Consider the following 14,197-nt stretch of genomic DNA (forward strand, 5'->3'; position numbering starts at 1 on the left):
GAAAACTGCTGTCCAGTGCATCTGCTGTTCAGCCCAGCATCACGCCAAAGCGTGGAATACACCCTCCGGTCCAGCGTGTCAGTGCCACGGTTTGCCTCCGCTCAGGCGTGAAAAGTACACGCGTGTATGAAGGTGCAGTGCCAGCAGGGGGCGATGAATAACTCAATGCCAGCAACTCCCCGCGGAGAATAAGAAGCATGCAGTATTTTCCAAAATCCCTCCCCTAACCCTACCCAACCCTAACCTGCCGTCACCTCTTAATCATCGCCCCCTGCTGGCACTGCGCCTTCATACACGCGTGTACTTTTCACGCCTGAGCGGAGGCAAACCGTGACATTGACACGCTGGACCGGCGGGTGTATTCCACGCCTTGGCGTGATACCGGGTAGGTTGTTCACGTAACCGATGTCAAAATAGCCGCTTTTTAAATGTAGTCGCGCAAAAACAGCCACTCGTACACTAGCTTTTGTTTCTCTGCTGCATCAACTGCGTCTGCGTTGCGTGTGGTTGCGTGCCAGCTGTGTTTTCTCAGGAGATCTCAAGTAGGCTACTTCGGAAAATGGTAAGTTAAGTGGCAAATGTTTAATTTGTGCTGAAGTAATTAACTAGATCGTTTTAACTACAGGATCATGGAAACACATTGATTTGACTGATTTATTGTAATGTGCAATAGAAACCCCCCCACAAGGCTGCACTGCTGCATCGCACTGCCTGTGGTACAATGAGGTATTTATTTTAATAATTTTTAAACAGACGGTACTCCTTTTCTTTTTTTTTACACAGTTCTATGAGGTTTGTTTTCCCCCTGTTGGGCAGCCGAGTAGTCACGGGTAGAGAAAATAAGATAGACCAGCCGCATAATAGAGCTCAGCGGCGCGGGAGCCCGCGCGCAGTGAGTGAGTGTATCGGCTTCAGTTGATACACTGATACACTGTTTGTTTTTTCATCTCCACCGCACCACTTCCGCCAGTGTGCCACCAGGCAAAAAAATATCACACAAAGAATTTCCAGTTTAATGTATACTTGAGGTCAACTGTTCAAAGTAAGGGGGAGTGCGGTAGAGAGGTGAAGACGAGAGTGCAGGCAGGGTGGAGTGGGCGGAGAAGAGTGTCAGGAGTGATTTGCGACAGAAGGGTACCAGCAAGAGTTAAAGGGAAGGTTTACAAGATGGTTGTGAGACCAGCTATGTTATATGGTTTGGAGACAGTGGCACTGACGAAAAGAGAGGAGGAGGAGCTGGAGGTGGCAGAGTTGAAGATGATTTTCACTGGGAGTGACGAAGAAGAACAAGATTAGGAATGATAATATTAGAGGGACAGCTCAGGTTGGACGGTTTGGAGACAAAGCAAGAGAGGCAAGACTGAGATGGTTTGGACATGTGTGGAGGAGAGATGCTGGGTATACTGGGAGAAGGATGCTGAATATGGAGCTGCCAGGGAAGAGGAGAAGAGGAAGGCCAAAGAGGAGGTTTATATGGATGTGGTGAGGGAGGACATGCAGGTGGCTGGCGTGATAGAGAAAGACGCAGAAGACAGGAAGAAATGGAAATGAATTATCCACTGTGGCGACCCCTAACGGGAGCAGCCAAGAGTAGTAGTAGTAGATTAGTGAACAAGAGAATACTATTGTATATGCTGTTTTGGTCAAAGTCCTGACCTTTGAAATGTCGCACTGACAAAACAGTTATGGAAGAGTCCATGCACAGTAAAATACCCAATTTCCAAAAGCTTTATTTCCAAATACAGCAAATGTACAGGTTACTCAGCATTAGCATTCTCATCATCTCGTCTCAGGCCTGGGTCAGACCATAATATTTCATAAATATCATACATTATGTTTGCTCTCGCCAGGCAGCGTGGTGGAAAAAATGCCCTTGTGTGCCTTAAAAAACCCTGGATAGACTCCATAGACACATCACCACAGGCATCCACCACTGCATTCCAGGAGGTTTTGCTCTGCGTAGAGGTTGCAGTCGTACACTCTCCACCGCCAAGCTGAGAAAAATTCCTCAGTTAGATTCAGAAATGGGGAATATGCTGGCAAAAAAGAAGAGTGAACCTGGAGTGGTCACTGAACCAGGCACAAACCAGAGCAGCCCGATGGAAACTCACAATATCCCAAATGACAATATATTGGGCTTGCTCTGGTCGGCCTGGCTCCCCTTCCTGTTGAAGAATGTTATCATGCAGCTAATCTAAAAAATGAAGGAGCTGTGCCGTGTTGTATGGACCCACTTTGACACGGCGGTTGAGGATGCCAAGATTACTAATGGCTGCAAATAGGGTGACCTTTCCTCCCTTCTGGCAAGGAATGTGTATGATGGCACGGTGACCAATGATGATGCGCCCCCTTCTGTGCCTTTTTGTTAGGTTGAACTCTGCCTCATCAATAAAGATGTACTCATGTGGGTCAGCCATGGCATCCAGCTCAAAGATTCCCTACAGAAGTCAAAAACATACTGTAATACAAATACAGTATTGTAGTGTACGACTGTACTGGAATGAAAGACTGTGTACTGCAGTTACTGTAACACATCACTATACAGTAATGTATTGATATGCTGGTGGCCATACTCTACATACTGTAAAATTCTGTACAGCATAACAATTAACTGCACATGTTGGAACCGTTGCTCTTTAACTCTGTTTGAATTCCTTTCACGAGGCACACGGTACAGCTGCTTTGTCCTTATGTGGCTCTTCTGGAGGATCCGGTCAGTGGTGGAAATGCTGATGCTGTCAGTTCCTTGGAGGACTACCTGGTCTTCAATTATTTGGGTTTGAATTTCCCTCAAACAGATGGCATGAGGACGTCCACGTTGCGTGGCGGTCTATTCCGTTGCATACCAACACGGGCATCGGTGGTTCAAGTCCCCGTGTTGCCTCCGGCTTGGTTGGGCATCCATACAGACACAGTTGGCCGTGTCTGCGAGTGGGATGCCGGATGTGGGTGCGTGTCCTGGCCGCTGCACTAGTGCCTCCTCTGGTCAGTTGGGGCCTGTTCAGGAGGGAGGGGGAACTGGGGAATAGCATGATCCTCCCACGCAGTACGCCCCCCTGGCGGAGCTCCTCACTGTCAGGTGAAGGGAGGCGGCTGGAGACTCCACATGTATCGGAAGAGGCATGTGGTAGTCTGCAGCCCTCCCTGGATCGGCAGAGGGGGTGGAGCAGTGACCGGGACGGCTCAGAAAAGTGGGGTAACTTGCTGGATACAATTGGGGGAAAAATCCCCGCCCCCAAAAAAGAAAACAGATGGCATTATTGCCAGTCACCGTATTCACCAGGGCAGTCTCCTGCTCAGCTGTGATAAGTCTCCGCCTACCTCCAATAGATGGCCGCCTCTGAATTCTGAAAAAATGAAATTTGACCATTACTGACCTGTGGTCATCCATTACTATGGTAAAAACTACACTGAGAACAAAGTGGAGTCAGACTATATGCTCTACATAACATAACACATATCACAGTAACAACAAGGCAAACTACCTGTTTTCCCTTCTTAAAGTGTGGACAACAGACGCAACCGTGTAACGGCGTAGGTTGGGTTGCACTAGCTGGCCAGCTTCTGTCAGTCCTCCCATGTATGAGCACATGATAAACTAGGAGGGCATGCAGTTCATCTGAGATTACTTGTCTTTGCTGCCGTTGTCCTCGTCCTCTCTGTTGCCTTGCAGCTTCGGCATTGTTCGGATCCACTTGTTCCAAAGCACACGGACATTCCTCTAGACACTGTTTGCTGACCTGCAATTCTCACCGGTGTGTTAACCGTTTGGGGCTCAGTGCCTGAAGAAAGGTGTGGGACGACTTGAGTTGATTGTACTGAGAGCATGTGTTTGTTGAATGAACACGTAGTACACTGAATAATGTATTTGGCCACTTGTGTGTAAGGTTTGGCAGAAAGAGTTTTGAATATTGAAAAATGCATGAAAACAGATGAATACAGTGTTTACGGTTATGGGATGTGTGTGCGTGTGTCTGTGTGTGTGTCTGTGTGTGTGTGTGTGTGTGTGTGTGTGTGTGTGTGTATTTTTGGGGGATGATGTAAGGGTATGGGTTTTTGTGCTGCACAAATCAGTTTTTGTGTTTAAGCAATTGAGAAAAAACTGTAAGAGAATTTGGAGTGGTAGAACAGGGAACAAGCCAAAAGAAGAAGAAGAAGAAGAGGAAGAAGGGTCCAGGCACAGGCTAAATTCACAGTTAGAAGAAGAAGAAGGAGGAGGCGGAGGAGGAGGACGAGGAGGAGGAAAAGGGTCCAGGCACAAGCTAAATTCATAGTTTCTGTGTATTCAGTGTTCAGACAGACACATTTGGCAGACTAACAGGGACGGAGACAGACAATTTCAGCTCCATACACTGGCTTACATGTGGAGAGCTGGTGTCAAACCACCAGCTATCACATATTATGCATGAATACTGGCTGTGTACATATATATGAGTATGTGTGTGTGTGTGTGTGTGTGTGTGTGTGTGTGTGTGTGTGTGTGTGTGTGTGTGCGTGCGTGCGCATGTGCGTGCGTAAATAAAAAAAAGGTGTGTGGATTTGAAAGTGAGAGACAAGAGGGAAAAGGAAGAGTGTGAGATGTGTATGCATTAGGAATGTGTGTGTGTGTGTGTGTGTAAGACACAGAGAGAGAGACCATACTGCTCACATGCATGTAAATATAAACGAGTGTGTGAGGAGGCAAGAGAAATACAGAGAAGGTGAGACAGAGAGAAAGGTGGTGCATGTGCACAACAGATAAAAGTATATGTGTGTGATTCAAAGAGAGAGAGGGGGGCATGTATATGTGCAAGCCCATGTGTATGTAGATTGTGTGCACTTCAGTGCATGCCTACTTATTTGTATGGATGAGAGTGGGGGTCTGTCTGTCTGTCTGCAGCACTTCCATAAACATGGACCATCTGAACGTTAAAACAATTCAACAACACTTGTCTGAATCCTCATGTGATTTCTGACACATCTGAGCTCTGGACGTCACTTGCAAGGCCCCCAACCAGTTTATACCAACAGACTGCATAGCTGCAGCAACCATAATCACATTTAACTTGTAATCTAATCTAATCTAATCTAATATGATATGATATGATCTGATCTAATCTAATATGATATGATGTGATCTGATCTAATATGATATGATCTAATCTAATCTAATCTAATATGATATGATCTAATCTAATCTAATCTAATATGATATGATCTGATCTGATCTAATCTAATATGATATGATGTGATCTGATCTGATCTAATATGATATGATCTAATATGATATGATATGATATGACAATATAATGATGTAGCACACCAAGTAGGACATAACACAAGCTAGCACCAGCACAAGACTAAGAGTGATCCTTTAGCACCATGGACAGAGCTATTGTGTGCTTGTCTAGCAACAGTTTTTTTTTTTTTTTGGTAAACCAGGGATAGGCAACATGGTCCAGAAAGGTCCGGTGTGGGTGCAGGTCTTTGTTCCAACCAAGCAGTTACACACCTGATTCTATTAGTCAACCAATAGTCTTTGCTAAGGACCTTGATTTGTAGACTCAGGTGTGTAACTTCTTGGTTGGAACAAAGACCTGCACCCATGCCGGGCCTTTCTGGACCATGTTGCCTGTCCCTGTTGTAAACCAATCACTACACCAGTTCATGTCAGTAGCTAGCACACCTACAACCTGAAAAACAGTAACAATCACTGCAACCAGCTGCTATGGTGTTTCACTGGAATGAAAACCTGCACGCGGGTGGCCTTCGATCCGGACTGCGGGCGGTGCTTTCAGATGACTAACATGCTGTGTGGCTGTATTAGAAGGCTGTGGAGCTGTGTGGGGAGGCACAGCCAGACTGCCGTTAGCTGGTCATGGGCTTCTGCTAGGGGTGGGGTTTAAAAATCGATTCAGTGCATAGTTGTGATTCCGAGCCAGGACGATTTTGATTCCCGGCCCCCCCGGAATCACAACGTTCAAGCCCGCTGAACAGATGCTATGAACAGGTTTGATGCGATGACTTCGACATACCTGACTGTTTGAATGTGAATTGTTTGGGTGTGTGCCCAGCGAAGAATGCTTACGTTTTAAGCTTCGCTGACACGTGGGACTTACTGTAAATGCATTTTGTTGATTAATTTGGATTTCTGCAGTTCTCACATTTTAAGACATATAAAAGGGGATGGGGCCCTAAAACAAATTGCAATATTGGATCACAAAGTTTATAATTTTGGAAATCATGATATGTAGCAAATTGGTGCTAAAATAGTGTCATATTGACTTGGGAAGGTACCTGCCTCTTCCCAACCCTGCTCTGTTTCAGCAAATGTAGAAGCCAATAATGCGTGACGTACACAGAGCAGAACTGCTCCTCGGCACCTCCTCGGTAACATTTACATGTTTCTTTTCTTTTTTGGGGGGGGGGGATTTCTCCCCAATTGTACTTGGCTGATTACCCTATTTTCCAAGCTGTCCCGGTCGCTGCTCCACCCCCTCTGCCGATCCAGGGAGGGCTGCAGACTACCACATGCCTCCTCCGATACATGTGGAGTCGCCAGCTGCTTCTTTTCACCTGACTGTGAGGAGTTTCACCAGGGGGACGTAGCGCATGGGAGGATCACGCTATTCCCCCCCAGTTCCCCCTCGCTTCTTTTCACCTGACTGTGAGGAGTTTCACCAGGGGACGTAGCGCATGGGAGGATCACACTATTCCCCCCCAGTTCCCCCTCACCCTCTGAACCGCCGCCCCGACCAACCAGAGTGAGGCGCTAGTGCAGCGACCAGGACACATACACACATCCGGCTTCCCACCTGCAGATACGGCCAAATGTGTCTATAGGGACGCCGAACCAAACCATAGGTAACACGGGGATTTGAACCAGCGATCCCCGTGTTGGTAGGCAACATAATAGACTGCTACACCACCCGGACACCCCAAAATTTTACTGTAAAGGACGTACATAGTTGGCAGTGGAGATTCATTAACGACGGCCCACGACCGTCTCTCACCGTTTCATGTTCTGGGTGCTGCTCACTAGAACTGGGTCAGGCTGCACAATGGGCGACATCCCATAATATCAGCTTGGCTTCATTGAATCTATTCCCTTGACGAGCACTGCATTGAAAGTGCGGTTAACATAACACATGTACACACATACATGCACACTTAAAAGGCTTACACACACACACATTTGCATTTACATGAGTCTCCAGGCAGCGTGCGATGTGATTGGTTGGAGTCCTCTGTGTGACTTTCACCCTCCAGTGAACAAAAAATAAAACAACAAAAAAAAAGAAAAAAAAAAGAAAAAACCCAGGAGAATCAAATGATGACCTTTGCGAGAGGTTAGTAGTGCAATCTGCAGTGATAGATGAGCTAGCATCCCGCCCCCCCATCTCTCTCCCTCTCTCCCCCTCTCTCTTACACAGCTCATAACTACACCTGCAAGCATGTGCACCCTTTCATCTCTGTCCCTGTCTAACACACACATCCATTTTCTCCTTGGCTTCCTTTTGCCGCTCTCATCGAAACGCTTATCTGTATCTCTCTGTCGCCCGCCTGTCTTATCCTCCACTTTTTTGTCTCTCATTACCTTTCTGTCTTCATCCTTATTTCTTTAATGTCTCTCTCTCGCTCTCTCTCTCGCTCTCTCTCTCTCTCTCTCTCTCTCTCTCACACACACACACACACACAGATAGTACAAAGGCTATTCAATTTGGACGCACAACTCAAGTTTCTGGCCCGGCTGAGCCGTCGGGCCTGTTGTTGTAGCCGAGGTTACCGACTGTGTGTGTGATGGTGTGACTGACAGACAGACCGACGGACAGACAGACAGACAGCAGCTATGCTGAGCCAGGGTCTCTCCATGTAGGCGCTCGTGCCGAACGGCACAAACAACGCAGAGGAGGTGTTCACGTCACATCCCGTGGGACTTGTGACTGTCTGGTGAAAAGCTGGATGTTAACAGGGACCAGGAGAGGCGTGAACGGTCTTACCTGGAACATGACTCTGTACTGCTCCTCCGGACGGTTCACCACACACATGTTGCACCCCATGACGGCGGTGGCTGTCGCTCCTTCTCTCGCTCCTTTTCGTTCTTCCTCTCTTTCTTCTTCTTCTTCCTCTGAGGCGACCACAGGGACTGCTGTGATTCCGGATCGATAATCCAGTTTCGGTTCTCCCGTCGTTTTTCTCTCCCACTTTCCTTCTGACCCCCCCCCCTCCCTCTCTCGTGAGTTGCTGAGGTCCTCAGATGCAGTGTGCTGTTTTGTCTCTCTGCTGTCTCGCTAATTCTCCTCGATGTCCTGTCACAGGGTCCTTGCGTGGCTGTTTCTCAAGCCCTGGCTCAGGAGCCGACCGGGGGTTGCGGAGAGACTAAAGTTGGGCCGCAAATTATCCTACAAAAAAAAAAACAACGTCCAAGTTGGAAACTGAGACAAGTGTTTCCTGCATTAGTTCAGGCATTTCATATAGAATTTAGGTTAATAGGAGAGATGCTTTAAAAAAAAAAGGAAAACAAGAAGTAGGCTTGATAAACATTAGCAAACAGTTGCCATTGGTCCTTCCGAATGACTTGAGGACAAAGTCATTTACACGGTGGTCCACACCGCTGCCGTCCTTCAAAATCACCGTCTTTCTTCAGTTGTTCTTGGTGCTGTTTGAAAAGTTCCCCCCGCAAAAAAAGCAATTAGCTCCACGTGAAAAAATGAAATAAAATCTCGGTTTATACCCCAGCTGAACACCGCCCTGAGCAGGGGATATTGTCCTTTACACCAGTTTCGCACACCCGTGCAAATGTTGCTCTTGTCTTCACATCTTAAACTATACTCAGAAATACTTTAGTGTCGATATCGTTTCTGCAGGCACGTTGAGGTCAGTTCCTCAGCTCAGCTCCTCAGCTCAGCTCCTCAGGTCAGCTCCTCGGCTGTTGCTATTTGTCACCCGGTCGTGTTGAAACTTAAAAGAGGTTGCTGTCCATTGCAGGGTTTACACAGTTGTCTGACGTGAGTCTCCGCCGAGGTCTTTAGTCCCCCGCACCCTCGTTTCCACGTCTCTTCTCTCATCCGTCAAGCTGTGGCGTCCCCTGAAAAACCTTTCATGCTTAAAGGCGAGACGATGAAAACAAGAGAACAAAAGAATAGAAGAAAAAAAATGGACCAGGATATTGTTTGTGTTTGGTTAGTCCCCCCCCCCCACTAAAGGATGCCTTCTGTTTTGCCAACAATTCTTACAACAAACAACTTTTATCGCCGAGCCTCAAGGGGAGTCGCCATCTTTTAATCATCTTAAGAATAATTTTTATTCATATTCTCGTTTTTTTTGTCTCTCCCCTGCCTGGAGGGGGGGGGGGGACTCAAGATGTTACTTCAAACACCGCTCCAAACTGTTCTGCATATGTATAAACAATTAATTCAGCGTTTGAGAGGTCTCCAGATTCCTGGTGAGTATTCCTTGATGGGGTGGGGGGCTGTCGGCCTCTAAGGAAGTGGAATATGGAGCAGAAAGAGAGCACACGCTCCAGGAACGATTCTGTGTGTGTGTTTACACAATCACACTGCTGTCCACCAATAATCGATCAAACCGATTCCAAGTTGCGCCTAATGATGTTAACAATCCACATGCAAACAACACATGGACGAACAAAACAACAGAGACACACACACAGAGCAGCGCACAATAGCAAAGCTTCGTCTGACCTTACGGCCCTATTCTGCACCGCAACAACGGGATCCCACTGAGAATTTCACACCCTCCCACGTTAGCGCTAGCTTTAGCATTTGCATCGGAGGAGGAAGCTCTGAAGGGAGTCTGATTAAAATGGCGGAAATCACTGTTTTTAAAAGCAGACTTGTGTAAATAAACCATAGGTGTGTTAGTTTTATGAACCGGTTACAGATCACTGTCTTTGCTGGAGGCCCGGGGCAAACGTCGGGTGGCAATAATGATTTTTCCGAGATGAATTTATGACCAAATACTTTCTGCTCCTGGTGGAATTTGTGACGCAGTGTTATGTCATAAAATTAAATTTTCTGCCATTTGAGAAAGTGTCATAACCCTAAAAACTGACTGAGTTAAATATCAACACCTTCTAAAGGACTGCTGGTAAGCCACATTTTTTGATCTACGAAATTCTTGGCGTTTCACAAGTAACATGATCATTAACTGGAAAAGAAATAATGACGCCTTTCACAAACCTTATCCTTTCAAATTAGGGGACGTTGAGCAACGGGCTGTGTTTCATTCCAAATGGGATCTTTAGTGTTATGGAGGTAAAATGCTCTGCCTTCCTCCAGGGTTTTCTTATACACGCTGGAGAGGTGGGCTGTGGTGATTAGTAAGACAAGAGAAGGTGGCTTCAAGGTTGTACAACTATTTCAGCAGTTTCAGTTCATCTCTAGTATTCATCTGAACACAACAGAGTCTTTGGAAAGAGGCTGTCCGGCTCAAGCCACACAACAAAACACGAGAGAGGCTTCACAGCAAACTAGCACTTCTGATCTCAAATATTAAAATATTGGAAACAGATACCCGTTCAATAATTCATCTAAACACATAAACGTTTTAAGCCAGATGCTCTGACGTTCAAGAGAACAGACTGAGGATTTGTATGTAAAATACCTAAGTATTGGTCACGGAGAACAATTATTTGTAATAATTTTATCTATTCAACCATTGCTGAGGCTGTAGGGAAAACGAAGGAAGAGCGTTCGGTCTGTTCTTAACCAGATAAATAACAGACCTGCAGCTTAATGCGAGATGTTAAAACAGCAGCGGCTTAATGCATCAGACCTGCTGTCAGGAAGAGCTGGTCAAGCAAATAGTCCTAAAGTGATGGGCTGTATTTTGTGCTTCAACCCCTGCACGAGATACTGATTCTTACAGGATAAAATCTGCCTGTGCTTTGAATTGGCATGGAAGTGTCTTTATTGCAAACCTTGACAAAATTGCACTCTGAGCACCTGAAGTTAAAAAAATAAATCCACAATTCTAGTGGACACTGTGCTCATGTTAACCAAGTACCATAAGTTATCATATTTTTTGGGGAAAAAAATATGAATAAAATCCTACCGACTTTTTGGTGGCTGTGCTTGAAGAGGGAAGAGCAATTAATTGCTTATTCTATTTATAAAAGTGAAAGTGTGTATTAGGCATGGCCGTGTACTACACATATTTTAGAGTCACGGTATACAGTGTCCTCATAGCAGTTGTGCTTTACACAAGAGAGGTCAGTAGTTCTTTATCCGGCTACCACAGAACCATAAATTGTCATGTACTGATAAAAACTTGTCTCAGCATTTGTGTGTCAACATCTTTAGGAGGAAAAAAAGGCTCTATGTATGAAATCTAAACATCCAAAGTTGGTTTAGAGTTGACAAATTTAGAGTATGTATCCGTAAAACATGTGCATCAGTGATATAAACCTGTCCACATATCTATCCTTGCGCAGCCAGCAAAACCCATTTCTGTCATGGCTGACAGAGTGACCTTCCCAAAGACTTGGAGCTCAGCGGCCAGTGGTCCTTGACATGAAATGGGCTGAAAGTGCCCCATACAGCCAGGGAGAATCTATCGCAGTGTGTGGGTTACTTACGCCGTCTCGCCACAACCTTCAATTTGCTGATACACTAACTGCAGAAACCTTTGCGCAAGGGAACTCACCTCCACATCAATTCCTGATCTAAATTCAGTATTTTTTCTGCTCTGCAGTCACCCCGTGTCCAACAGTGGTGCTTAACAAGAATCAGCCCAAGCAACGCTCACCCACTCATTGTGCGAAAGCTGCATCGAACTATAAAAGGTATTTTGGTGATTGTGTGTTATGTATAACAACTGACTAGGCAGTGGAATATGACTCTTTAGCATAGGCTCCTATGCTTTGTTTTGTTTTTTGTCATTTTTGTGCTGAAGAAGTAGTAAAGGTGTGGAAGTAATTGGCCGGGTCTGAGGCCTCTCGGTGTGCCAATTACTAACCGAACCCTAACTCAGCATCTCAATGTGCCTCTTTATGCCCCGGCGTATCTACTACCACGCTAAAGGTGGGTTATGCTAAGTAACGGAGACAGTGTAAACTTTTCAGATTCCTACCACATTCTTGCGCGCTTGTTTTATGGACAATTTCCATGTTAGCAAACACCTGAGAAGAGCACAGGGTATCTGCAAATGTGAGACTTGGCTAAGTAACTGGCAGCTGCGAGGGGGGAAAATTGCTTTAACTCTCTCTCTCTCTCTCTCTTCCCCAGCTATGCTATCAGTCTGTTCAACCACCACCGTTATCCAAAGGTACCTCAGATCTGAATTAGTGTGTGGAAATGTCACGGGTGACACCCGCAGTCTCTGCCTCAACCCTTCCTTGATGTCGGGGTGTCTGTTCCCTGCTACATTCAAAGCAGTGTATCCTCAGGGCCAAGATAAGCGCCCGCTATCCGTCCTGCTCCACGGCGTCAGGCGTTTGTGTGGACGCACGTCGTGCAGGTTTCTCCTATCAATGGCATCCAGCCATGTCTTGTATCGTGCATACATACGCCTCTCTGCCACGGGCAGTTGCTAACAAGTGCACCTGCTCTGCACCGATCTCTCCCTGCCGTGAGGCCCGCTAGGACAAGTCACCGTGGCAACAGAAGAGGGATGAACATCAGAAATGGAGAGGGGGCTGACGTAAATAGATGTGGAAATGGTAAGAAGGTGATGAAAAAAAAACCGAGAATAAAGGGAAGGTATGGAGGAGGTTCAAACGAGAATGTTCTGCAGAAGCTGCTAGGTCCACGTACTTTCAAAATGCTTTTTCATCATCAGTCAGAGTTACTTTTCCACCCGATTGCCGGTAATTTAGCCTACCAGGCACTCGGCTGAAAGACCTATTTGGCAGTAAAACACTGAAGACGGCTGGTGAGTAAAGGGTGGTATAGAGCATGGACGTGAACATTAAATTGTCTCTCTTGTACCAGGTGGAATTCATAGAAGTATGTCGAAGCCTGGCCTTCCTATATTACAGCTGTAATCGGATACGCCTATTCTGATTTTCTTCTGAATATTTTCTCACGGCTCCTTTTTAAATTCAAACACGCATAGAAAACCCACTTCACAAAGTTTCAGCAGTTGCACTCGGTCGGTTTTTCCTGTAAGAAATTATCTTCATACACTATAATGTTTAATTTCCGAAACATCCTTTAAGAATGAGGGACGGAGGGTAAAGATAAACGTGTTGTTTCTGAAATCCCACAGAGTTTTAAATGAGATTGTTTGTCTTCGTCTTCAATAAGATTTTCTTTTTTCTTTTTTTTTGAGCAGCTAATCCCCAAATCCTCCTTCAGGAATAAAAGACGGAGGCGGATCCTCTTGTTTTTGAGGTGAGAGGGGGGAAAAAAAGTCAACTAGATCCTCCGTCCGTCAACCTTTTCTTCTCCCCTTCCTCTTTTGCCCTCCTTTGCACCTCTGTCATTTTCCTGCAGAGGATAAATCTGGCTTAGTTTCGCTCCCCAAACCACCGACGGACCAAGTCTCACGGGTTCAAGACACTGATTGTCTCTCACACTCACACCACAGACTGCCCGACTCAAACACACACACACACACACACACACTCACGAGCGTGTGATTTGCTGCTGTAGTTCAGCACCAAATTTTGTGATTTACAAAATTTTAAAATATAATCACAATTTTGCGCTAAAATCTCCAATACTTCCTCTGATCAAACGGTCCATAAAAATCTGCTTCAGAGCTGCAGGTTCGATCCCCGTCTCTTTCACACTCAACAAAAAGGTGGATATCAAACGGGCTTCACAGTCCAGTGGCTGGGAGTGGTCGGCCATATAAAACTGACCTCACAGTACGGGACCGAAGCGGAAAGTGGCAGAGATTACAGTCAACAGGAGGTTTTTCTGCTCAGGTTCCTGGAGTCTGTGCCCACGGCGTGCAGCTGACTTCTGGCTTCTGCTCCAGTCCCTCCAGAACCTTTATCTCCAGTGTCTTCTCTGGTTCAGCTAAGAAACAACTATTGAAGGGGTGTTTGCTCCACCCTCCTCCCCCTCTTCCTCTCCTTAAAAACACACTTCAGTTCCTCCCCTGCGTGCATCCAAATTGTGAACAGGTATCCAGTCCCAAAGAGCGGCGGACCTTCACCTCCTCTAGGGCTCTAAGCCTCCGAGCCCTCACTGGGGAAACGGGACCTCCTCTGGCTTGAGGTTCCACACTAGCGTCCACCCTTCTCCTCTCC

General features: G+C 46.2%; 1 protein-coding gene across 1 annotated transcript in view; it reads right to left on the reverse strand.

Annotated features, from left to right (window-relative positions):
• The window catches only part of LOC130107874 (PDZ domain-containing protein 4-like), a 71,439-nt gene extending 63,400 nt beyond the window's left edge, over positions 1–8,039 (reverse strand). The window contains exon 1 of the mRNA XM_056274654.1: positions 7,980–8,039. Coding sequence (XP_056130629.1) covers positions 7,980–8,039 — 60 coding nt within the window. The remainder of the gene's footprint in view (positions 1–7,979) is intronic.
• Positions 8,040–14,197: the final 6,158 nt, after the last annotated feature.

Source organism: Lampris incognitus, chromosome 2 (genome assembly GCF_029633865.1).
Source record: "Lampris incognitus isolate fLamInc1 chromosome 2, fLamInc1.hap2, whole genome shotgun sequence".
NCBI classification, from domain to species: domain Eukaryota; kingdom Metazoa; phylum Chordata; class Actinopteri; order Lampriformes; family Lampridae; genus Lampris; species Lampris incognitus.